Source organism: Pseudophryne corroboree, chromosome 2 (assembly GCF_028390025.1).
Source record: "Pseudophryne corroboree isolate aPseCor3 chromosome 2, aPseCor3.hap2, whole genome shotgun sequence".
NCBI classification, from domain to species: domain Eukaryota; kingdom Metazoa; phylum Chordata; class Amphibia; order Anura; family Myobatrachidae; genus Pseudophryne; species Pseudophryne corroboree.
Window position 1 is genome coordinate 717,923,233 of NC_086445.1, and position 25,988 is coordinate 717,949,220.

The 25,988-nt window shown below is 48.6% G+C and overlaps 1 protein-coding gene across 1 annotated transcript in view; it reads left to right on the top strand.

Moving 5' to 3' along the window:
* RAP1A (RAP1A, member of RAS oncogene family) overlaps positions 1–25,988 on the top strand; it is a 270,806-nt gene that overhangs the window by 183,954 nt on the left and 60,864 nt on the right. Inside the window, exon 6 of the mRNA XM_063955357.1 lies at positions 3,756–3,896. Within this exon, the coding sequence (XP_063811427.1) occupies positions 3,756–3,896 (141 nt within the window). The remainder of the gene's footprint in view (positions 1–3,755; positions 3,897–25,988) is intronic.

Below are 25,988 nucleotides of genomic sequence, written 5' to 3' on the forward strand. Positions count from 1 at the left end.
GAAAGAGTGTTTAGTGCCGCCGCTCACCTTGTCAGCAATCGGCGTACGAGGTTACTTCCAGAAAATGTGGAGAAGATGATGTTCATCAAAATGAATTATAATCAATTCCTCCATGGAGACATTCACCAGCAATTGCCTCCAGAAAGTACACAGGGATCTGAGATGGTGGATTCTAGTGAGGACGAATTAATAATCTGTGAAGAGGGGGATGTACACAGTGAAATGGGTGAGGAATCGGAGGATGATGATGAGGAGGACATCTTGCCTCTGTAGAGCCAGTTTGTGCAAGGAGAGATTGATTGCTTCTTTTTTGGTGGGGGCCCAAACCAACCAGTCATTTCAGTCACAGTCATGTGGCAGACCCTGTCGCTGAAATGATGGGTTTGTTAAGGTGTGCATGTCCTGTTTATACAACATAAGGGTGGGTGGGAGGGCCCAAGGACAATTCCATCTTGCACCTCTTTTTTTCTTTCATTTTTCTTTGCATCATGTGCTGTTTGGGGACAATTTTTTTGAAGTGCAATCCTGTCTGACACTGCAGTGCCACTCCTAGATGGGCCAGCTGTTTGTATCGGCCACTTGTGTCGCTTAGCTTAGTCACACAGCGACCTTGGTGCGCCTTTTTTTTCTTCTTTGCATCATGTGCTGTTTGGGGACTATTTTTTTGAAGTGCCATCCTGCCTGACACTGCAGTGCCACTCCTAGATGTGCCAGCTGTTTGTGTCGGCCACTTGTGTCGCTTAGCTTAGCCATCCAGCGACCTCGGTGCAAATTTTAGGACTAAAAATAATATTGTGAGGTGTTCAGAATAGACTGGAAATGAGTGGAAATTATGGTTATTTAGGTTAATAATACTATGGGATCAAAATGACCCCCAAATTCTATGATTTAAGCTGTTTTTTAGGGTTTTTTGAAAAAAACACCGAATCCAAAACACACCCGAATCCGACAAAAAATTTTCGGTGAGGTTTTGCCAAAACGCGTCCGAATCCAAAACACGGCCGCGGAACCGAATCCAAAACCCGAAAAATGTCCGGTGCACATCACTAGTTATAAGCAGTGTTATTCCCGGGTTGAATACCGGGTCAGTGGCTCTGTAAACGGATTCCCGGGTTGAGACGACCCTGGACCCGTTTACAAGATGGGGAGTGGCGGCGCTGAGATAAGCTCATCTCCCAGCTCCACCCCCTGCCGCTATTGCAACCGACCCAGGAATATGCCGGGTCTGGAAGCCAGCAGAAAGAGGTAGGAGTCTCTCCAATGCCGGATCCCACCCAGGAAGGACTTGTTTCTAATTCCTGGGTGGGATCCGGCATTGGAGATGTGAAAGGGGAATTACAGGCTTTTTCAAGTCGCAGTGGACTGCGTTAAAGCCAACTTATATTTTTTCTTTTTATATTTAAGTTGAATATTCCCCCCCCCCCCCCCCTGATGTTTTGTTTTCCCTCCCAGGGAGATGTAGTCTGTAGTTATTGCAGAATAATCACCATTATAGACTGCACATCTGGGTACCTGGTGTATAGAGCCTGTAACACCTCCCCCCGTTCCCCATCCAACTTCCAGTAATCTTTTGCCTCGTGCAGGACCCTGCCATTTATTGAGAATGAATACCCAGCCTTAGTTTAGGGTAAAAGACACACTACTATTATTATTATTATTATTATTATTATTATTACTAAATGTTATTTATAAGGCAACACAAGTGGTTAACAGTGCCGTACATAACCGCACACATTAGAACAATACAGGGTAACACAACATCACATTACAGTAACCGAAACTAAACGGAGCACAAGTAACAATTAGCACAACAAATCTCTACAGCTGGGAAGTAAGGTAAGAGTAGGAGTACTGTGTACTTCTAGGGTAGTGCAACCATTTGGGAGAAATGTCTGTGAATTAGGAAATGTGGATTAGATAGCCACAGGGTAGGCGGGGGCTGTAGTTAATGTGTGAGAGAAGAGTGCTGAGAGAACAGGGGGAAAGCTGCTTCACGGAGCTTACAATCTAGGGGGAGAGAAGACTGGTTACATGAGGAGCATGCAAGCCCAAAGGCAGAAAGTAAGCGATGGCCAAGGCAGGGGGTGGGGAGAGTGATCTCGAAACTGGTTATGTGGTGGAAGGGTACATTTTGATGAATAGGTAAGGTTGTCAGTGTCTGTCTAAAGCTGTGCACGGTCGGGGAGAGCCTGATAGAGCAAGAGGGCTCATTCCAATGAAGGAAGGGGGGGGGGGGGGGGGGGCAGCACAGGTGGAATCTTGGAATTGAGCGTGATATGCAGTAACCAGGGTGGAGGAGAGGCGACTGTCATTGGCCACCCGGAGAGGGAGGGAGTATGTAGAGTGGTGAGGTTGGAGATGTAGGGAGCAGTGGAGTTGGAGATGTAGGGAGTAGTGGAGTTGGAGAGGGTGAGAAGCTTGAAGAGAATCTAGGCAAAAAGGAGTGGCGGGAGAGGATGATGAGTCTAGCTGCAAAATTGATTTGAACAGATTTGATGGGAGCGAGATGGAAAAGTGAGAGGCCAGTAAGAAAGGTTGCAGTAGTCGAGCCGATAAATTACCAGTGGATTATAAGTTTGGTTGCATTCTGGGAGAGGAAGGGCCCTGATGCGAGCGATGTTGCGTAGTAACAGACAGTATTGAGCTAGAGATTGAACGTAGTGCGATGAAGGGGAGTGAGATGTCCAGAGTGACACCCAGGCAACTGTGTTAGGAAATGGGGGTTGATGTCAACCGTGATAGATATTTGGAAGATGATGAGTTCGGTCTTGTCTATATTGAGCTTCAGGGAGTGCTCAGACATCTAGAAGGAGATGGCAAAGAGTCAGCTGGATACCTGAGAGATGATTGAGGGGGAGAGGTCAGGCGAGGTATAGTTGCAAGTTGCATGAGTTCACCCAAGGAAGAGGTGTGTAGGGAGAAGGGGGGAGCAGCCAAGGCCAGAACTCTTGGGGATGTCAATAGGAAGGAAGGAGAGGGGAGCTAGAGACAGAGGAGGAACGGTTGGTGAGGTAAAAGGGTGAACCAAGCATGGTCTGTGCTAGAAAGGCCGATGGGCTGGAAGGTGCGGTGGAGGAGAGGATGATCCCACGGTATCAAATGCAGAGAGGTCCAGGAGGATAAGCAGAGAAAAGTGACACCTGAATTTGGCCCAAAGCAGGTCATTGGTGACTGACCGAGCAGGTTCAGTGGATTGAAGTGGGCGAAAGCCAGACTGGAGAGATTCAAGGATGGAGTTGTCAGGCAGCAGCCGCTCAAGTACTTTAGAGTTGAAAGGAAGAGGAGAAATGGGGCAGTACCTAGTGGGTGAGACAAGAGCATGTTTCAGTGATGAGGGAAAGGTGCTAGAAAAGAGTGATGGCTTGAGGTGGTGGAGAGGTTGCGGAAGAGGTCAGAGGGGAAGGGGGTCCAGGGGGCAGGTGGTGGAGGGAGAGGATAAAATGAGTACTTAAACTTTGTTGCCTGTGCACTATAGCACACACGTGCAAATGTTGCGTTTGGGCTTCTATATTGCTGTACACTGCTAAATGATTGCTTGCTTTGTATTTTAAATCACAATATATTAGCTGACTGATATTTGCAAATGTGAATATATTGTAATTTGCTGCACATTTGATATTTTATGTTTTGTTTTTTATTTGTTTTTTTCTAAATCTAGTTTTTAACGTTACAGATCTTAAAACAGAATATTTTGGCAGATTTATGATCTTGAAACAAACTTCTTTTTTTTTCTCCCCCCCCCCCCCCCCATACAGGAGCAATTTACAGCTATGAGAGATTTGTATATGAAGAATGGTCAGGGATTTGCACTAGTATACTCCATCACTGCACAGTCCACATTTAATGACTTGCAAGACTTGAGGGAACAGATATTACGAGTTAAAGACACTGAAGATGTAAGTAATATAATTTATTGCTGATTTCAGATACCATATATTGCACAACATTTTTTTTCCCCTTTGGATGATATGTTTGTTTTTAAGTAATTAAAGGTATTAAAGACTCCATCCATGTAGTCTGCTTGTAAAATTAGGGCTGTAATCATGTCGACATTTACAATGTCTACATTCATAATGTCAGCAACATAACAGCGATGATCTGCAAGGACTGACAGTATAGGATTAGCGCACTGGGGGGGAGGTGGTTAGGGTTAGTCATACCTGACCACCTAAAGTGCTGCAGGAATCACCAGAATTCATCCTGACATCACCATCTGCACCTGTAGAGACACCTCTGGATTCGCTGGGTCTGCCATACTAGGCAAGTCACCACTAGAGAAACAGGGACGTATTGTGTGCATCCTAAACAAGTTGTCTACATTTTTGTCAACAAAATATACCACTCCACTAAATTTACAACGTAACATTTTATATGGGTGTTAATCATTTTTCTATTTAATTCCGTAAGTATCAAAACTTTGAAGTCTTATTCATTTGGGCTGCTTAGAGAATATTTAAATATCCTCATTTTCTCTGACGTCCTAAGTGGATGCTGGGGACTCCGTCAGGACCATGGGGATTAGCGGCTCCGCAGGAGACAGGGCACAAAAATAAAAGCTTTAGGACTAGGTGGTGTGCACTGGCTCCTCCCCCTATGACCCTCCTCCAAGCCCCAGTTAGGTTTTTGTGCCCGGCCGAGAAGGGTGCAATCTAGGTAGCTCTCCTGAGCTGCTTAGAATAAAAGTATAGACTTAGGTTTTTTTATTTTCAGTGAGTCCTGCTGGCAACAGGCTCACTGCATCGAGGGACTAAGGGGAGAAGAAGCGAACTCACCTGCGTGCAGAGTGGATTGGGCTTCTTGGCTACTGGACATTAGCTCCAGAGGGACGATCACAGGCCCAGCCATGGATGGGTCCCGGAGCCGCGCCGCCGGCCCCCTTGCAGAGCCAGAAGAGTGAAGAGGTCCAGAAATCGGCGGCAGAAGGCATCTTGTCTTCAAGAAAGGTAGCGCACAGCACTGCAGCTGTGCGCCATTGCTCTCAGCACACTTCACACTCCGGTCACTGAGGGTGCAGGGCGCTGGGGGGGGGCGCCCTGAGACGCAATGAAAACACTATTTATGGTAAAAAATACATCACATATAGCTCCTGGGCTATATGGATGTATTTAACCCCTGCCATTTTATCTCATAAAAAGCGGGAGAAAGGCCGCCGTGAAGGGGGCGGAGCCTATCTCCTCAGCACACAAGCGCCATTTTCCCTCACAGCTCCGCTGGAAGGACGTCTCCCTGACTCTCCCCTGCAGTCCTGCACTACAGAAACAGGGTAAAAAAGAGAGGGGGGGGCACTAATTTGGCATATAAGAACATATATAGCAGCTATAAGGGAGAAACACTTATTTATAAGGTTGTCCCTATACATATATAGCGCTCTGGTGTGTGCTGGCAAACTCTCCCTCTGTCTCCCCAAAGGGCTAGTGGGGTCCTGTCCTCTATCAGAGCATTCCCTGTGTGTGTGCTGTGTGTCGGTACGCGTGTGTCGACATGTATGAGGAGGAAAATGGTGTGGAGGCGGAGCAATTGCCTGTATTAGTGATGTCACCCCCTAGGGAGTCGACACCTGACTGGATGGTCTTATTTAAGGAATTACGTGATAGTGTCAGCACTTTACAAAAAACTGTTGACGACATGAGACAGCCGGCAAGTCAGTTAGTGCCTGTCCAGGCGTCTCAAACACCGTCAGGGGCTCTAAAGCGCCCATTACCTCAGTCGGTCGACACAGACACGGACACTGACTCCAGTGTCGACGGTGAAGAAACAAACGTATTTTCCAGTAGGGCCACACGTTACATGATCACGGCAATGAAGGAGGCTTTGCATATTTCTGATACTACAAGTACCACAAAAAAGGGTATTATGTGGGGTGTGAAAAAACTACCCGTAGTTTTTCCTGAATCAGAAGAATTAAATGAAGTGTGTGATGATGCGTGAGTCTCCCCCGATAAAAAATTGCTGATATCTAAGAAATTATTGGCATTATACCCTTTCCCGCCAGAAGTTAGGGCGCGTTGGGAAACACCCCCTAGGGTGGATAAGGCACTCACACGCTTATCAAAACAAGTGGCGTTACCGTCTCCTGATACGGCCGCCCTCAAGGAGCCAGTTGATAGGAAGCTGGAAAATGTCCTAAAAAGTATATACACACATACTGGTGTTATACTGCGACCAGCGATTGCCTCAGCCTGGATGTGCAGCGCTGGGGTGGCGTGGTCGGAGTCCCTGACTGAAAATATTGATACCCTGGACAGGGACAGTATTTTATTGACTATAGAGCGTTTAAAAGATGCGTTTCTATATATGCGTGATGCACAGAGGGATATTTGCACCCTGGCATCAAGAGTAAGTGCGATGTCCATTTCTGCCAGAAGATGTTTATGGACACGACAGTGGTCAGGTGATGCGGATTCCAAACGGCATATGGAAGTATTGCCGTATAAAGGGGAGGAGTTATTTGGGGTCGGTCTTTCGGACCTGGTGGCCACGGCAACAGCTGGAAAATCCACCTTTATACCCCAACTCACCTCTCAGCAGAAAAAGACACCGTCTTTTCAGCCTCAGTCCTTTCGTCCCCATAAGGGCAAGCGGGCAAAAGGCCAGTCATATCTGCCCCGGGGTAGAGGAAAGGGAAAAAGACTGCAGCAGACAGCCTCTTCCCAGGAACAGAAGCCCTCCACCGCTTCTGCCAAGTCCTCAGCATGACGCTGGGGCCTTACAAGCGGACTCAGGTGTGGTGGGGGGTCGTCTCAAGAGTTTCAGCGCGCAGTGGGCTCACTCGCAAGTGGACCCCTGGATCCTACAGGTAGTATCCCAGGGGTACAGATTGGAATTCGAGACGTCTCCCCCTCGCAGGTTCCTGAAGTCTGCTTTACCAACGTCTCCCTCCGACAGGGAGGCAGTATTGGAAGCAATTCACAAGCTGTATTCCCAGCAGGTGATAATCAAAGTACCCCTCCTACAACAGGGAAAGGGGTATTATTCCACACTATTTGTGGTACCGAAGCCAGACGGCTCGGTGAGACCTATTCTAAATCTGAAATCTTTGAACACTTACATACAAAGGTTCAAATTCAAGATGGAGTCACTCAGAGCAGTGATAGCGAACCTGGAAGAAGGGGACTATATGGTGTCCCTGGACATCAAGGATGCTTACCTTCATGTCCCAATTTGCCCTTCTCACCAAGGGTACCTCAGGTTCGTAGTACAGAACTGTCATTATCAGTTTCAGACGCTGCCGTTTGGATTGTCCACGGCACCCCGGGTCTTTACCAAGGTAATGGCCGAAATGATGATTCTTCTTCGAAGAAAAGGCGTCTTAATACTTGGACGATCTCCTGATAAGGGCAAAGTCCAGGGAACAGTTGGAGGTCGGAGTAGCACTATCTCGGGTACTGCTACAACAGCACGGGTGGATTCTAAATATTCCAAAATCGCAGCTGATCCCGACGACACGTCTGCTGTTCCTAGGGATGATTCTGGACACAGTCCAGAAAAAGGTGTTTCTCCCGGAGGAGAAAGCCAGGGAGTTATCCGAGCTAGTCGGGAACCTCCTAAAACCAGGAAAAGTGTCAGTGCATCATTGCACAAGGGTCCTGGGAAAAATGGTGGCTTCTTACGAAGCGATTCCATTCGGCAGATTTCACGCAAGAACTTTTCAGTGGGATCTGCTGGACAAATGGTCCGGATCGCATCTTCAGATGCATCAGCGGATAACCCTGTCTCCGAGGACAAGGGTGTCTCTTCTGTGGTGGCTGCAGAGTGCTCATCTACTATAGGGCCGCAGATTCGGCATTCAGGATTGGATCCTGGTGACCACGGATGCCAGCCTGAGAGGCTGGGGAGCAGTCACACAGGGAAGAAATTTCCAGGGAACGTGGTCAAGTCTAGAGACTTCTCTCCACATAAATATACTGGAGCTAAGGGCAATTTACAATGCTCTATGCCTAGCAAGACCTCTGCTTCAAGGTCAGCCGGTGCTGATCCAGTCGGACAACATCACGGCAGTCGCCCACGTAAACAGACAGGGCGGCACAAGAAGCAGGAGGGCAATGGCAGAAGTTGCAAGGATTCTTCGCTGGGCGGAAAATCATGTGATAGCACTGTCAGCAGTGTTCATTCCGGGAGTGGACAACTGGGAAGCAGACTTCCTCAGCAGGCACGACCTCCACCCGGGAGAGTGGGGACTTCACACGGAAGTCTTCCACATGATTGTGAACCATTGGGAAAAACCAAAGGTGGACATGATGGCGTCCCGCCTCAACAAAAAACTGGACAGGTATTGCGCCAGGTCAAGGGACCCTCAGGCAATAGCTGTGGACGCTCTGGTAACACCGTGGGTGTTCCAGTCAGTGTATGTGTTTCCTCCTCTGCCTCTCATACCAAAAGTACTGAGAATTATACGGCAAAAGGGAGTAAGAACGATACTCGTGGCTCCGGATTGGCCAAGAAGAACTTGGTACCCGGAACTTCAGGAGATGCTCACGGAAGATCCGTGGCCTCTACCTCTAAGACGGGACCTGCTTCAGCAGGGACCGTGTCTATTCCAAGACTTACCGCGGCTGCGTTTGACGGCATGGCGGTTGAACGCCGAATTCTAAGGGAAAAAGGCATTCCGGAAGAGGTCATCCCTACCCTGGTAAAAGCCAGGAAGGAGGTGACTGCACAACATTATCACCGCATTTGGAGAAAATATGTTGCGTGGTGTGAGGCCAGGAAGGCCCCGACGGAGGAATTTCAACTGGGTCGATTCCTACATTTCCTGCAAACAGGATTGTCTATGGGCCTCAAATTAGGGTCCATTAAGGTTCAAATTTCGGCCCTGTCGATTTTCTTCCAGAAAGAATTGGCTTCAGTTCCTGAAGTCCAGACTTTTGTAAAAGGAGTACTACATATACAGCCCCCGGTTGTGCCCCCAGTGGCTCCGTGGGATCTTAATGTAGTTTTGGATTTTCTCAAATCCCATTGGTTTGAGCCACTCAAATCGGTGGATTTGAAATATCTTACATGGAAAGTAACCATGCTACTGGCCCTGGCTTCAGCCAGGAGAGTGTCAGAATTGGCGGCTTTATCGTATAAAAGCCCGTATCTGATTTTCCATTCGGACAGGGCAGAACTGCGGGCGCGTCCTCAGTTTCTGCCTAAGGTGGTTTCAGCGTTTCACCTGAACCAGCCTATTGTGGTGCCTGCGGCTACTAGCGATTTGGAGGATTCCAAGTTGCTGGACGTTGTCAGGGCATTGAAAATATATATTTCAAGGACGGCTGGAGTCAGAAAATCTGACTCGCTGTTTATACTGTATGCACCCAACAAGCTGGGTGCTCCTGCTTCTAAGCAGACGATTGCTCGTTGGATTTGTAGCACAATTCAACTTGCACATTCTGTGGCAGGCCTGCCACAGCCTAAATCTATCAAGGCCCATTCCACAAGGAAGGTGGGCTCATCTTGGACGGCTGCCCGAGGGGTCTCGGCATTACAACTCTGCCGAGCAGCTACGTGGTCGGGGGAGAACACGTTTGTAAAATTCTACAAATTTGATACCCTGGCTAAAGAGGACCTGGAGTTCTCTCATTCGGTGCTGCAGAGTCATCCGCACTCTCCCGCCCGTTTGGAAGCTTTGGTATAATCCCCATGGTCCTGACGGAGTCCCAGCATCCACTAGGACGTCAGAGAAAATAAGATTTTACTTACCGATAAATCTATTTCTCGTAGTCCGTAGTGGATGCTGGGCGCCCATCCCAAGAGCGGATTGTCTGCAATACTTGTACATAGTTATTGTTACAAAAATATCGGGTTGTTATTGTTGTGAGCCGTCTGTTCAGAGGCTCCTACGTTTGTCATACTGTTAACTGGGTTCATATCACAAGTTGTACGGTGTGATTGGTGTGGCTGGTATGAGTCTTACCCGGTATTCAAAATCCTTCCTTATTGTGTACGCTCGTCCGGGCACAGTATCCTAACTGAGGCTTGGAGGAGGGTCATAGGGGGAGGAGCCAGTGCACACCACCTAGTCCTAAAGCTTTTATTTTTGTGCCCTGTCTCCTGCGGAGCCGCTAATCCCCATGGTCCTGACGGAGTCCCAGCATCCACTACGGACTACGAGAAATAGATTTATCGGTAAGTAAAATCTTATTTCTCTATCGTCCTAGTGGATGCTGGGGTTCCTGAAAGGACCATGGGGAATAGCGGCTCCGCAGGAGACAGGGCACAAAAAGTAAAGCTTTACGATCAGGTGGTGTGTACTGGCTCCTCCCCCTATGACCCTCCTCCAAGCCTCAGTTAGATTTTTGTGCCCGGCCGAGAAGGGTGCAATCTAGGTGGCTCTCCTAAAGAGCTGCTTAGAAAAGTTTAGCTTATGTTTTTTATTTTACAGTGAGTCCTGCTGGCAACAGGATCACTGCAACGAGGGACTTAGGGGAGAAGAAGTGAACTCACCTGCGTGCAGGATGGATTGGCTTCTTGGCTACTGGACATTAGCTCCAGAGGGACGATCACAGGTACAGCCTGGATGGTCACCGGAGCCTCGCCGCCGGCCCCCTTGCAGATGCTGAAACGAGAAGAGGTCCAGAATCGGCGGCAGAAGACTCCTCAGTCTTCTTAAGGTAGCGCACAGCACTGCAGCTGTGCGCCATTTTCCTCTCAGCACACTTCACACGGCAGTCACTGAGGGTGCAGGGCGCTGGGAGGGGGGCGCCCTGGGAGGCAAATGAAAACCTTCTTTGGCTAAAAATACCTCACATATAGCCTCCGGGGGCTATATGGAGATATTTAACCCCTGCCAGAATCTACTAAAGAGCGGGAGACGAGCCCGCCGAAAAAGGGGCGGGGCCTATCTCCTCAGCACACAGCGCCATTTTCCTCACACAGCTCCGCTGGTCAGGAAGGCTCCCAGGCTCTCCCCTGCACTGCACTACAGAAACAGGGTAAAACAAGAGAGGGGGGGCAAAATTGTGGCAAAACTATATTATTAAAGCAGCTATACAGGGAGCACTTATTATAAGGCTATCCCTGTCATATATAGCGCTTTTGGTGTGTGCTGGCAAACTCTCCCTCTGTCTCCCCAAAGGGCTAGTGGGGTCCTGTCTTCGATAAGAGCATTCCCTGTGTGTCGGTACGTGTGTGTCGACATGTATGAGGACGATATTGGTGTGGAGGCGGAGCAATTGCCAAATATGGGGATGTCACCTCCTAGGGGGTCGACACCAGAATGGATGCCTTTATTTATGGAATTACGGGATAGTGTCAACACGCTAAAGCAGTCGTTTGACGACATGAGACGGCCGGACAATCAATTAGTGCCTGTCCAGGCGCCTCAAACACCGTCAGGGGCTGTAAAACGCCCTTTGCCTCAGTCGGTCGACACAGACCCAGACACAGGCACTGATTCCAGTGGCGACGGTGACGAATCAACCGTATTTTCTAGTAGGGCCACACGTTATATGATTTTGGCAATGAAGGAGGCGTTACATATTGCTGATACTACAGGTACCACAAAACAGGGTATCATGTGGGGTGTGAAAAAACTACCTATAGTTTTTCCTGAATCAGATGAATTAAATGAGGTGTGTGATGAAGCGTGGGTTGCCCCCGATAAAAAAATGCTAATTTCAAAGAAGGCTTTATACCCTTTCCCGCCAGAGGTTAGGGCGCGCTGGGAAACACCTCCTAGGGTGGACAAGGCGCTCACACGCTTATCAAAACAAGTGGCGTTACCCTCTCCTGAGACGGCCGCACTTAAAGATCCAGCAGATAGGAGGATGGAAAATATCCAAAAAAGTATATACACACATACAGGTGTTATACTACGACCAGCTATAGCGACAGCCTGGATGTGCAGTGCTGGGGTAGCTTGGTCAGAGTCCCTGATTGAAAATATTGATACCCTGGATAGGGACAATGTTTTACTGTCTTTAGAGCAAATAAAGGATGCATTTCTTTATATGCGTGATGCACAGAGGGATATCTGCACACTGGCATCACGGGTAAGTGCTATGTCCATCTCGGCCAGAAGAAGTTTATGGACGCGACAGTGGTCAGGCGATGCGGACTCAAAACGGCATATGGAAGTTTTGCCGTATAAAGGGGAGGAGTTATTTGGTGTCGGTCTATCGGATTTGGTGGCCACGGCTACAGCCGGGAAATCCACCTTTTTACCTCAAGTCACTCCCCAACAGAAAAAGACACCGACTTTTCAACCGCAGCCCTTTCGTTCCTTTAAAAACAAGAGAGCAAAGGGATATTCATATCTGCCACGAGGCAGAGGAAGGGGGAAGAGACAGCAACAGGCAGCTCCTTCCCAGGAACAGAAGCCCTCCCCCGCTTCTACAAAAGCCTCAGCATGACGCTGGGGCTTCTCAAGCGGACTCGGGGGCGGTGGGGGGTCGTCTCAAGAATTTCAGCGCGCAGTGGGCTCACTCGCAGGTAGATCCCTGGATCCTGCAGATAATATCTCAGGGGTACAGGTTGGAACTAGAGACGGATCCACCTCGCCGTTTCCTGAAGTCTGCTTTACCAACGTCCCCCTCCGACAGGGTGACGGTCTTGGAAGCCATTCACAAGCTGTACTCTCAGCAGGTGATAGTCAAGGTACCCCTTTTACAACAAGGAAAGGGGTATTATTCCACTCTATTGTGGTACCGAAGCCGGATGGCTCGGTAAGACCTATTCTAAATCTGAAATCCTTGAACCTGTACATAAAGAAGTTCAAGTTCAAGATGGAGTCACTCAGAGCAGTGATAGCGAACCTGGAAGAAGGGGACTTTATGGTATCCTTGGACATCAAGGATGCGTATCTCCACGTTCCAATTTACCCCTCACACCAGGGGTACCTCAGGTTCGTCGTACAGAACTGTCACTATCAGTTTCAGACGCTGCCGTTCGGATTGTCCACGGCACCTCGGGTCTTTACCAAGGTAATGGCCGAGATGATGATTCTTCTTCGAAGAAAAGGCGTATTAATTATCCCATACTTGGACGATCTCCTAATAAGGGCAAGGTCCAGAGAACAGCTAGAGATGGGATTAGCACTGTCTCAACAAGTGCTAAAACAGCACGGGTGGATTCTGAATATTCCAAAATCCCAGTTAATTCCGACAACACGTCTGCTGTTCCTAGGGATGATTCTGGACACGGTTCAGAAAAAGGTTTTTCTCCCGGAGGAAAAAGCCAAGGAGTTATCCGAGCTTGTCAGGAACCTCCTAAAACCAGGAAAGGTGTCTGTACATCAATGCACAAGAGTCCTGGGAAAAATGGTGGCTTCTTACGAAGCAATTCCATTCGGCAGATTCCACGCAAGAATTTTCCAGAGGGATCTGTTGGACAAATGGTCAGGGTCGCATCTTCAGATGCACCAGCGGATAACCCTGTCTCCAAGGACAAGGGTATCTCTTCTGTGGTGGTTGCAGAGTGCTCATCTATTGGAGGGCCGCAGATTCGGCATACAGGATTGGATCCTGGTGACCACGGACGCCAGCCTGAGAGGCTGGGGAGCAGTCACACAAGGAAGAAACTTCCAGGGCGTGTGGTCGAGCCTGGAAACGTCTCTTCACATAAACGTTCTGGAACTAAGAGCAATCTACAATGCTCTAAGCCAGGCAGAACCTCTGCTTCAAGGAAAACCGGTGTTGATCCAGTCGGACAACATCACGGCAGTCGCCCATGTGAACAGACAGGGCGGCACAAGAAGCAGGAGTGCAATGGCAGAAGCTGCAAGGATTCTTCGCTGGGCAGAGAATCATGTGATAGCACTGTCAGCAGTGTTCATCCCGGGAGTGGACAACTGGGAAGCAGACTTCCTCAGCAGACACGACCTTCACCCGGGAGAGTGGGGACTTCATCCAGAAGTTTTCCACATGCTGGTAACCCGTTGGGAAAGACCAATGGTGGACATGATGGCGTCTCGCCTCAACAAAAAACTGGACAGGTATTGCGCCAGGTCAAGAGATCCGCAGGCAATAGCTGTGGACGCGCTGGTAACGCCTTGGGTGTACCAGTCGGTGTATGTGTTTCCTCCTCTGCCTCTCATACCAAAAGTATTGAGAATTATACGGCAAAGAGGCGTAAGAACGATACTAGTGGTTCCGGATTGGCCAAGAAGGACTTGGTACCCGGAACTTCAAGAGATGATCACGGAAGATCCGTGGCCTCTACCTCTGAGAAGGGACTTGCTTCAGCAGGGTCCCTGTCTGTTTCAAGACTTACCGCGGCTGCGTTTGACGGCATGGCGGTTGAACGCCGGATCCTAAAGGAAAAAGGCATGCCGGAAGAAGTCATTCCTACTTTGATTAAAGCAAGGAAGGAAGTAACCGCGCAACATTATCACCGCATTTGGCGAAAATATGTTGCGTGGTGCGAGGATCGGAGTGCTCCGACGGAGGAATTTCAACTGGGTCGATTCCTACATTTCCTGCAATCAGGATTGTCTATGGGTCTCAAATTGGGATCTATTAAGGTTCAAATTTCGGCCCTGTCGATTTTCTTCCAAAAAGAATTGGCTTCAGTTCCTGAAGTCCAGACTTTTGTTAAGGGAGTGCTGCATATACAGCCCCCTGTGGTGCCTCCAGTGGCACCGTGGGATCTCAATGTTGTTTTGGACTTTCTCAAATCTCATTGGTTTGAACCACTAAAAACTGTGGATTTGAAATATCTCACATGGAAAGTGACCATGCTACTAGCCCTGGCTTCGGCCAGGAGAGTGTCAGAACTGGCAGCTTTATCTTACAAAAGCCCATATCTGATTTTCCATTCGGACAGGGCAGAACTGCGGACTCGTCCGCATTTTCTCCCTAAGGTGGTGTCAGCATTTCATCTGAACCAACCTATTGTAGTGCCTGCGGCTACAAGCGACTTGGAGGACTCCAAGTTGTTGGACGTTGTCAGAGCTTTAAAAATATACATTTCAAGGACAGCTGGAGTCAGGAAATCTGACTCGCTGTTTATACTATATGCTCCCAACAAGTTGGGCGCTCCTGCGTCTAAGCAGACTATTGCTCGCTGGATTTGTAGTACGATTCAGCTTGCACATTCTGTGGCAGGCCTGCCACAGCCAAAATCGGTAAAAGCCCACTCCACAAGGAAGGTGGGTTCTTCTTGGGCGGCTGCCCGAGGGGTCTCGGCATTACAACTCTGCCGAGCGGCTACGTGGTCGGGGGAGAACACGTTTGTAAAATTCTACAAATTTGATACCCTGGCTAAGGAGGACCTGGAGTTCTCTCATTCGGTGCTGCAGAGTCATCCGCACTCTCCCGCCCGTTTGGGAGCTTTGGTATAATCCCCATGGTCCTTTCAGGAACCCCAGCATCCACTAGGACGATAGAGAAAATAAGAATTTACTTACCGATAATTCTATTTCTCGGAGTCCGTAGTGGATGCTGGGTGCCCATCCCAAGTGCGGATTATCTGCATTACTTGTACATAGTTACAAAAATCGGGTTATTATTGTTGTGAGCCATCTTTTCAGAGGCTCCGCTGTTATCATACTGTTAACTGGGTTTAGATCACAGGTTGTACGGTGTGATTGGTGTGGCTGGTATGAGTCTTACCCGGGATTCATAAATCCTTCCTTATTGTGTACGCTCGTCCGGGCACAGTACCTAACTGAGGCTTGGAGGAGGGTCATAGGGGGAGGAGCCAGTACACACCACCTGATCGTAAAGCTTTACTTTTTGTGCCCTGTCTCCTGCGGAGCCGCTATTCCCCATGGTCCTTTCAGGAACCCCAGCATCCACTACGGACTCCGAGAAATAGAATTATCGGTAAGTAAATTCTTATTTTTTTATTCATGCCCAACTAATCTTAACGCCTTAAAATTAGGATTGATTTACAGTGAATCATAATTTACTTACTGTTTCTGTCTGTAATGAATCATTTTTGCTTTGCTTAATAGAATGTTTTGGGTACTAGTTTATAATCCGTTTCGGTCTTCCTTGACAAAAACGTCCACAGCATTTTAACATTTTTAAATCTGGTGCTTTTGGTGCTTCAGAGGAACTTCTGAATGTGACCTACTTAATCAGATCATCTCTTAATTTTTTATTTTTTTTTCCATGTGAAGCAGAACATCTAAATAACACATTTAAGCAGATTCCAGACCTTCTGAAGTCTTGTAAAGCTGGTCTGACATATTTCACAATCCTTGCAGTAAATGGTATTAACAAAGATGACAGTCAATGCTAATTTGGACAGTTCTGACCCCATTTAATTTAGTTGTGAATTGTATTTCTACATTTGCTACTAGTAATGGAAATGGCACTTTTAACTCCCTAAGTTATTTATGTGACACTGTCACTGTCAAGTTATTTTGATCATCTTTTCAATAGTTTTCTTGTGTTCTGTTTTGCATCCTTTTTTTGTGATGCATCTTGTTTTTGTTTTATTTTTTAAATGAATGTTTTTTAGTTTTTTAAAAACAAGCTCCCGGACACCAGCGGGCGGCACTGAGCCCTGTGCACTGGGTGTCAACAATCCTCTGCGGGAGAGGGGGGCCGGGCCGCGGCAAAGCAATCACAATTTAAAATACATTTCTGTTACGTCCTAGAGGATGCTGGGGTCCATTTTAGTACCATGGGGTATAGACGGTTCCGCAGGAGCCTTCGGCACTTTAAGACTTTTCAACAGTGTGAAGTGGCTCCTCCCTCTATGCCCCTCCTCCAGACCTCAGTTTAGAAAATGCCCCCAGGAGACTGGATGTACACTAGTGGAGCTCTACAGAGCTTTGCTGGAAAAAGACTTTCTTAGTTTTTTAATTTTACGTGGAAGCTGCTGGCAACAGGATTTGTAGGTTTTAGGGGGGGAAGAGTATGAACCAACTTCTCAATGGTTCTGCTTCCGCTGACAGGACACCATTAGCTCCTGAAAGGTTATGAACACAGCTCAAGCCTGGCCAGCGTTCACTCCCACAGCACTGCTGCCACCCCCTAACAGAGCCAGAAGGCTGGTGAGTATATCATCGGTGTCCTGCAGAGAGGGGATCCTCCGGTCATCGTTGCCGGCATACAGGTACACGCGCAGCGGCGGGACGCTGCGCACCATGTCTCTCAGCACAAGGGTGCAGGGGGGGCGCTCTGAGGGCATGTTTTAAAACCTTACTCTCACTGGCAAAAAGGGTACATACATGTACAGCCGCTGATGTGCCATCCCCAGCCAGTATAAATATTACATTGCTGAGGCTGAAGGGCGGGGCTTCTCCTCAGACTTGCCAGAACACTCACTGGGTGCCATTTTCTCCTGCAGAAACTCCAGTGTGAAGCTCCTGAACGCTGTTTCTCCTCATGACAACGCTGATACAAGTACAGGGTGTTATAGAAGGGGCAGAGAGTGTTCATTATAATTAGGTCTGTGGGCCTATTATTGGTATATGCGCTGTAAATTTGTAATATTTCCACAATTCACAATAAGGCGCAGTGTGTGGACTGGCAAATACCTCTGTGTCTCTCTGACACACTTTAGTGTGGGTCTGTCCCCAATAGCTCCCCTGTGTGATAGGGGTGTGTGTGTGTGTGTGTGTGTGTACAAGTGTGTAACATGTCAGACATTGGGGAGGAAGAACCCATTTTAGATACACGAGGGTAATGTGGTGGCCCTTCCCTCTCAGAAGGAGCCGGAGTGGGTGAGAATGTTGCAAAAGAATGTCAATGCTTGCAAAGAAATTCTGAGTCTGAACAACAGACTAAATATTTGAGGCAGTCTGTGGAGGATGCACTGTTTACTGACCCCTCCATATCATTCACTCGGGTACCATCCAGTTCCCAGGATAGGTCTCTGGCCCAGATAATACAAGGGGACACAGACACAGATTCCGACTCTGACGTCGACACTGGGGATTTGAGAGGGCTAGACCCCAAATTAGCCAAAAGCATACAATGTATGATAGTTGCTATAAAGGAAGTGTTGGAGTTTCCCGAAACACTGGTCCCTGAGGAAAAGGATTATTTTAAATTAAATAAAAAGCAGGTTGTGACTTTTCCTCCTTCAAAGGATTTTCTCTGATGTCCTAGTGGATGCTGGGAACTCCGTAAGGACCATGAGGAATAGCGGGCTCCGAAGGAGGCTGGGCACTCTAGAAAGATTTATGACTACCTGGTGTGCACTGGCTCCTCCCACTATGACCCTCCTCCAAGCCTCAGTTAGATTTTGTGCCCGGCCGAGGTTGGATGCACACTAGGGGCTCTCCTGAGCCCTTAGAAAGAAAGTATAGATTTAGGTTTTTTATTTTCAGTGAGACCTGCTGGCAACAGGCTCACTGCAGCGAGGGACTAAGGGGAGAAGAAGCGAACTCGCCTGCTTGCAGCTGGATTGGGCTTCTTAGGCTACTGGACACCATTAGCTCCAGAGGGATCGACCGCAGGCCCAGTCCTTGGTGTTCGGTCCCGGAGCCGCGCCGCCGTCCCCCTTACAGAGCCAGAAGCAAGAAGAGGTCCGGATAAACGGCGGCAGAAGACATCAGTCTTCACCAAGGTAGCGCACAGCACTGCAGCTGTGCGCCATTGCTCCTCATACACACTTCATACTCCGGTCACTGAGGGTGCAGGGCGCTGGGGGGGGGCGCCCTGAGAAGCAATAATAACACCTTGGCTGGCAAAAATTCCACAATATATAGTCCCAGAGGCTATATATGTGGAAAATACCCCTGCCAGAATATGGAAAAAAGTGGGAGAATAGTCCGCGGAAAAGGGGCGGAGCTATCTCACAGCACACTGGCGCCATTTCTCCTTCACAGATCCGCTGGAAGGAAGCTCCCTGGCTCTCCCCTGCAGTCTACACTACAGAACAGGGTAAACACAGAGAGGGGGGGCACTAAATTTAGGCGCAGTATATAATATATAGAAAAAGCAGCTATAGGGGACATAACTCAGTTAGTCCCTGCATTATATAGCGCTCTGGTGTGTGCTGGCATACTCTCACTCTGTCCCCCCAAAAGGCTTTTGTGGGTCCTGTCCTCATTCGGAGCATTCCTTGTGTGTGCGCGGTGTGTCGGTACGGCTGTGTCGACATGTTTGATGAGGATAATGATGTGGAGGCGGAGCAGATGCCTTTAGAAGGGATGTCACCCCCTGCGGGGCAGACACCTGAGTGGATGAGCTTATGGACAGTAATAAGTGCACGTATAGACTCCTTACATAAGAAAATTGACGACATGCCAAATGTGGGACAGCTGACTTCTCAGCTCGTGCCTGCCCAGGCGTCGCATGGGTCGTCAGGGGCTCTAAAACGCCCGCTACCTCAAGCAGACCCAGATGTCGACACTGATACTGACACCAGTGTCGACGACGATGAGTCTAACCTGATGCCCACTAAGGCCATTCACTGCATGATTGAGGCAATGAAAGAGGTGTTACACATTTCTGATATAACTACAGGTACCACTAAAAAGGGTATTATGTTTGGAGAGAAAAAACTATCCGTAGTTTTTCCCCCATCAGATGAATTAAATGAAGTGTGTGAAGAAGCGTAGGCTTTCCCTGATAAAAAATTGGTAATTCCTAAGAAGGTACTAATGGCGTTCCCTTTCCCGCCAGAGGATAGATCACGTTGGGAAACACCCCCTAGGGTGGATAAAGCGCTCACACGTTTGTCTAAAAAGGTGGCACTACCGTCTCCGGATACGGCCGCCCTCAAGGAACCTGCTGATAGAAAGCAGGAGGCGATCCTGAAGTCTGTATATACACACTCGGGCATTATACTTAGGCCAGCTATTGCGTCAGCTTGGATGTGCAGTGCTGCCGCTGCGTGGTCAGATAAACTGACAGAAAATATTGACACATTAGACAGAGACACGATCCTGTTAACCATAGACCATATAAAAGACTCAGTCTTATATATGAGAGATGCACAGAGGGAAATCGTCCGACTGGCATCTAAAGTAAGTGCATTGTCCATTTCTGCTAGGAGAGGCTTATGGACTCGCCAGTGGACAGGAGATGCAGATTCTAAAAAGCACATGGAAGTGTTGCCATATAAGGGTGAGGAATTATTTGGGGATGGTCTCTCGGACCTAGTTTCCACAGCAACGTCTGGGAAGTCAGCATTTTTACCCCATGTCCCCTCACAGCCTAAGAAGGCGCCGTTTTATCAGGTTCAGTCCTTTCGGACCCAGAAAAACAGGCGTGGAAAAGGCGGGTCCTTTCTGTCCAGAGGCAGAGGTAGGGGAAAAAGGCTGCAACAAACAGCAGGTTCCCAGGAGCAAAAGTCCTCCCCCGCTTCTTCTTCCAAGTCCGCCGCATGACGGTGGGGCTCCACAGGCGGAGCCAGGTACGGTGGGGGGTCGCCTCAAGAATTTCAGCGATCAGTGGGCTCGCTCACAGGTGGATCCCTGGATCCTGCAAGTAGTATCTCAGGGGTACAAACTGGAATTCGAGGCGTCCCCACCCCACCGGTTCCTAAAATCTGCCTTGCCGATTGCTCCCTCAGACAGGGAGGCGGTGCTAGCGGCAATTCACAAGCTGTATTCCCAGCAGGTGATAATCACGGTACCCCTACTTCAACAAGGCCGGGGTTATTATTCCACACTATTTGTGGTACCGAAACCGGACGGTTCGGTGAGACCCATTTTAAATTTGAAATCCTTGAACACGTACATAAAAAAATTCAAGTTCAAGATGGAATCGCTCAGGGCGGTTATTGCAAGCCTGGACGAGGGGGATTACATGGTATCCCTGGACATCAAGGATGCTTACTTGCATGTCCCCATTTACCATCCTCACCAGGAGTACCTCAGATTTGTGGTACAGGATTGCCATTACCAATTCCAGACGCTGCCGTTTGGACTATCCACGGCACCGAGGGTATTTACCAAGGTTATGGCGGAAATGATGATACTCCTTCGAAAAAAGGGAGTTTTAATTATCCCGTACTTGGACGATCTCCTAATAAAAGCGAGGTCCAAGGAACAGTTGTTGGTGGGAGTAGCACTATCTCAGGAGGTGCTGCACCAGCACGGCTGGATTCTGAATATCCCAAAGTCACAGCTGGTTCCGACGACACGGCTACTGTTCCTGGGTATGATTCTGGATACAGTCCAGAAGAAAGTGTTTCTCCCGGAGGAGAAAGCCAGGGAGTTGTCATCTCTAGTCAGAGACCTCCTGAAACCAAAACAGGTATCAGTGCATCGCTGCACACGGGTCCTGGGAAAGATGGTGGCTTCTTACGAAGCAATTCCCTTCGGCAGGTTCCATGCCAGAATCTTTCAGTGGGACCTGTTGGACCAGTGGTCCGGATCGCATCTTCAGATGCATCGCTTAATTACCCTGTCTCCAAGAACCAGGGTGTCTCTACTGTGGTGGCTGCAGAGTGCCCATCTTCTAGAGGGCCGCAGGTTCGGCATACAGGACTGGGTCCTGGTGACCACGGATGCCAGCCTTCGAGGCTGGGGGGCAGTCATACAGGGAAGAAACTTCCAAGGACTATGGTCGAGTCAGGAGACTTCCCTTCACATAAATATTCTGGAACTAAGGGCCATCTACAATGCCCTAAGTCAAGCAAGATCCCTGCTCCTACACCAGCCGGTGCTGATCCAGTCAGACAACATCACGGCAGTCGCCCATGTAAATCGACAGGGCGGCACAAGAAGCAGGATGGCGATGGCAGAAGCCACAAGAATTCTCCGATGGGCGGAGAATCATGTACTAGCACTGTCAGCAGTGTTCATTCCGGGAGTGGACAACTGGGAAGCAGACTTCCTCAGCAGACACGACCTCCACCCGGGAGAGTGGGGACTTCACCCAGAAGTCTTCCAGATGCTGGTAAACCGTTGGGAAAAATCACAGGTGGACATGATGGCGTCCCGTCTCAACAAAAAGTTAAAAAGATATTGCGCCAGGTCAAGGGACCCTCAGGCGATAGCTGTGGACGCTCTAGTGACACCGTGGGTGTACCAGTCGGTTTATGTGTTCCCTCCTCTGCCTCTCATTCCAAAGGTATTGAGAATAATAAGAAAGCGAGGAGTAAACACAATTCTCGTGGTTCCGGATTGGCCAAGACGAGCGTGGTACCCGGAACTTCAAGAGATGCTCTCAGAGGACCCGTGGCCTCTACCGCTCAGACAGGACCTGATACAGCAGGGGCCCTGTCTGTTCCAAGACTTAACGCGGCTGCGTTTGACGGCATGGCGGTTGAACACCGGATCCTAAAGGAAAAGGGTATTCCGGATGAAGTCATTCCTACGCTTATTAAGGCCAGGAAAGATGTTACGGCAACGCATTATCACCGCATATGGCGGAAATATGTTGCATGGTGCGATGCCAATAAGGCCCCAACAGAGGAATTTCAACTAGATCGATTTCTGCATTTCCTGCAAGCAGGAGTGGATATGGGCCTAAAACTAGGCTCCATTAAAGTACAGATCTCGGCTCTGTCGATTTTCTTTCAAAAAGAACTAGCTTCAGTACCTGAAGTTCAGACATTTGTGAAAGGAGTGCTGCATATTCAGCCCCCGTTTGTGCCTCCTGTGGCACCTTGGGATCTCAACGTGATGTTGAGTTTCTTAAAATCACATTGGTTTGAGCCACTAAAAACCGTGGATCTGAAATATCTCACGTGGAAAGTGGTCATGTTATTAGCCTTGGCTTCAGCCAGGCGAGTGTCAGAATTGGCGGCTTTATCATGTAAAAGCTCTTATCTGATTTTCCATATGGATAGGGCAGAGTTGAGGACTCGTCCCCAATTTCTCCCTAAGGTGGTGTCAGCGTTTCACCTGAACCAGCCTATTGTGGTGCCGGCGGCTACTAGTGAATTGGAGGACTCCAAGTTGCTAGACGTTGTCAGGGCCCTGAAAATATATGTTCCAGGACGGCTGGAGTCAGAAAATCTGACTCGCTGTTTATCCTGTATGCACCCAACAAGCTGGGTGCTCCTGCTTCTAAGCAGTCTATTGCTCGCTGGATTTGTAGTACAATTCAGCTTGCACATTCTGTGGCAGGCATACCACAGCCAAAATCTGTAAATGCCCATTCCACAAGGAAGGTGGGCTCATCTTGGGCGGCTGCCCGAGGGGTCTCGGCTTTACAACTTTGCCGAGCAGCTACTTGGTCAGGGGCAAACACGTTTGCAAAATTCTACAAATTTGATACCCTGGCTGAGGAGGACCTGGAGTTCTCTCATTCGGTGCTACAGAGTCATCCGCACTCTCCCGCCCGTTTGGGAGCTTTGGTATAATCCCCATGGTCCTTACGGAGTTCCCAGCATCCACTAGGACGTCAGAGAAAATAAGAATTTACTCACCGGTAATTCTATTTCTCGTAGTCCGTAGTGGATGCTGGGCGCCCATCCCAAGTGCGGATTGTCTGCAATACTTGTAAATAGTTATTGTTATCTAAAGGGTTATTGTTGAGCCATCTGTTGAGAGGCTCAGTTGTTTTTCATACTGTCAAACTGGATATAGTATCACGAGTTGTACGGTGTGATTGGTGTGGCTGGTAAGAGTCTTACCCGGGATTCTAAATCCTTCCTTATTATGTCAGCTCGTCCGGGCACAGTGTCCTAACTGAGGCTTGGAGGAGGGTCATAGTGGGAGGAGCCAGTGCACACCAGGTAGTCATAAATCTTTCTAGAGTGCCCAGCCTCCTTCGGAGCCCGCTATTCCCCATGGTCCTTACGGAGTTCCCAGCATCCACTACGGACTACGAGAAATAGAATTACCGGTGAGTAAATTCTTATTTTAATGCATTCTTTGAAGAATCCTGGGCTAAACCAGAGAAGAAATTTACCCTTCCCAGAAGGATACGTGTAGCGTACCCTTTACCTGAGGAAGACAGGCACAAATGAATGAGACTCCCCCAATGATACACCTCAGTTTCTCGGCTGTCTAAGAAAATAGTTTTGCCTGCCCCTGGTTCAGCGTCTTTAAAAGATCCAGCTGACCGTAAATTAGAAACAACCCTGAAATCCATATATACTGCTAACGGAACGGTGCTCCGGCCCACCATTGCTTGTGCGTGGGTGGGTAACGCTGTGGAAAAGTGGTCTGACAACTTGCTGGTTAACCTAGACACAGTTGACAGGGATGAAATAGTCCTAACTCTCGGCCATATCAAAGATGCTGCAGGTTACTTAGTTGAAGCTATGAAGGATATTCTGTTGCTGTGTTCAAGATCCGCCGCTATGGCGATCTTAGCCTGCAGGGCGCTGTGGATCCGCCAATGGAATGCTGATGCAGAATCAAAAAAGAACATTGAGGCACTTCCTTACAATGGAGAAGCCCTCTTTGGAGACAAGCTGGATGCCATGATTTCAACTATTACATCAGGCAAGTCAGCATTTCTGCCTTCCGCAGCTGCTTCACCTAGGAAAGGATTTCATTCTCATACGATGCAATCCTTTCGGCCCAACAAATCCAAAAAGGCAAAGGGTACCGCCTTCTTCTCAGGAAGAGGGTGAGGAAGGAGTAAAAATTCTACACCACCATCAGGCTCGCAGGAGCAGAAGTCAACAGCTACTTCTGCTAAAACCTCAGCATGATGCTGGGGCTCCCCTGCGGGAGTATGATCGGGTGGGGGCACGTCTACTAACTTTCAGCTAGGTCTAGGTTCACTCAGATCTGGATCTTTGGGTATTGCAGATAATATCCCAAGGGTACAAATTGGAATTTCAGGACCTTCCCCCATGCCGATTTTTCAAATCAGCCTTACCAGCTTCTGTTCAGGACAGAGCAAAAGTGCTGAACGCAATACAGAAATTATGTCAAGACAATGTAATTTCCTTAGTTCCTTTGTCACAACAGGAAAAAGGGTTTTATTCAAGCCTGTTTGTAGTGCCGGATGGTTAGGTCAGACCGATTTTAAACCTAAAGACTCTGAACCTTTATTTGAAAAGGTTCAAATTCAAGATGGAATACCTGAGAGCGGTGATCTCCAGCTTGGAGGAAAAGTAATTTCTGGTAGCGATGGACATCAAAGATGCTTGGTTACATGTTCCCATCTACCCGCCGCATCAGACATACCTGAGGTTTGCGGTGCAGGACTGCCACTACCAGTTCCAAACATTGCTTTTCGGGCTCTCCACGGCTCCGAGAATATTCACCAAGGTGATGGCGGAGATGATGGTTCTTTTTCGCAAGAAAAGTCAGTCATCCCATACTTGGACGATCTCCTCATAAAAGCGCGATCCAGGGAGAAACTAGTGCAGAACATTGCATTTTCCCTGACTGTGCTTCAACAGCACGGTTGGATCATAAACCTTCCAAAATCACAATTGGAACCCACAGGGAGGTTATCATTTCTGGGAATGATATTGGACACTGAAGCACAGAAAGTATTCCTACCGGTGGAAAAGGCTCTGGAGATCCAGAGGATGGGCAAACAAGTTTTTAAACTAGTACGCGTATCGATTCATCAGTGCATCTCCCTGCTGGGGAAGATGGTAACGGCCTACGAGGCTCTACAATTTGGCCGATTCCACTCCAGGGTGTTCCAATGGGACCTACTAGACAAGTGGTCCAGATCACACCTACACGTGCACCGGAGGATAATCCTATCAACAAAAGACAGAATTTCACTCTTGTGGTGGCTTCAAAGTTCTCACCTCCTGGAGGGACGCAGGTTCGGGATTCAGACTTGGATCCTGGTGACCACAGATGCAAGCCTCCGAGGTTGGGGAGCAGTCGCGCAAGGGGAAAGCTTCCAAGGACGATGGTCAAGTCAAGAAGTACTCCTTCACATAAACATTCTGGAATTGAGAGCGGTGTACAACAGCCTTCATCAAGCGGCACACTTTCTTCAAGGTCGTCCCATACAGATCCAGTCAGACAATGTAACGGCGGTAGCTTACATAAACCGCCAGGGCGGAACAAAAAGCAGAGTGGCAATGGCAGAGGTGACAAAGATACTCCTCTGGGCAGAAAGACATGCAAAAGCTCTGTCGGCAATTTTTCATTCCGGGAGTGGACAACTGGTAAGCAGACTTCCTCAGCAGACACGATCTCCATCCAGGAGAATGGGTCCTCCACCCAGAAGTCTTTGCAGAGGTAGCAGATCGTTGGGGCGTTCCTCAAGTAGACATGATGGCAT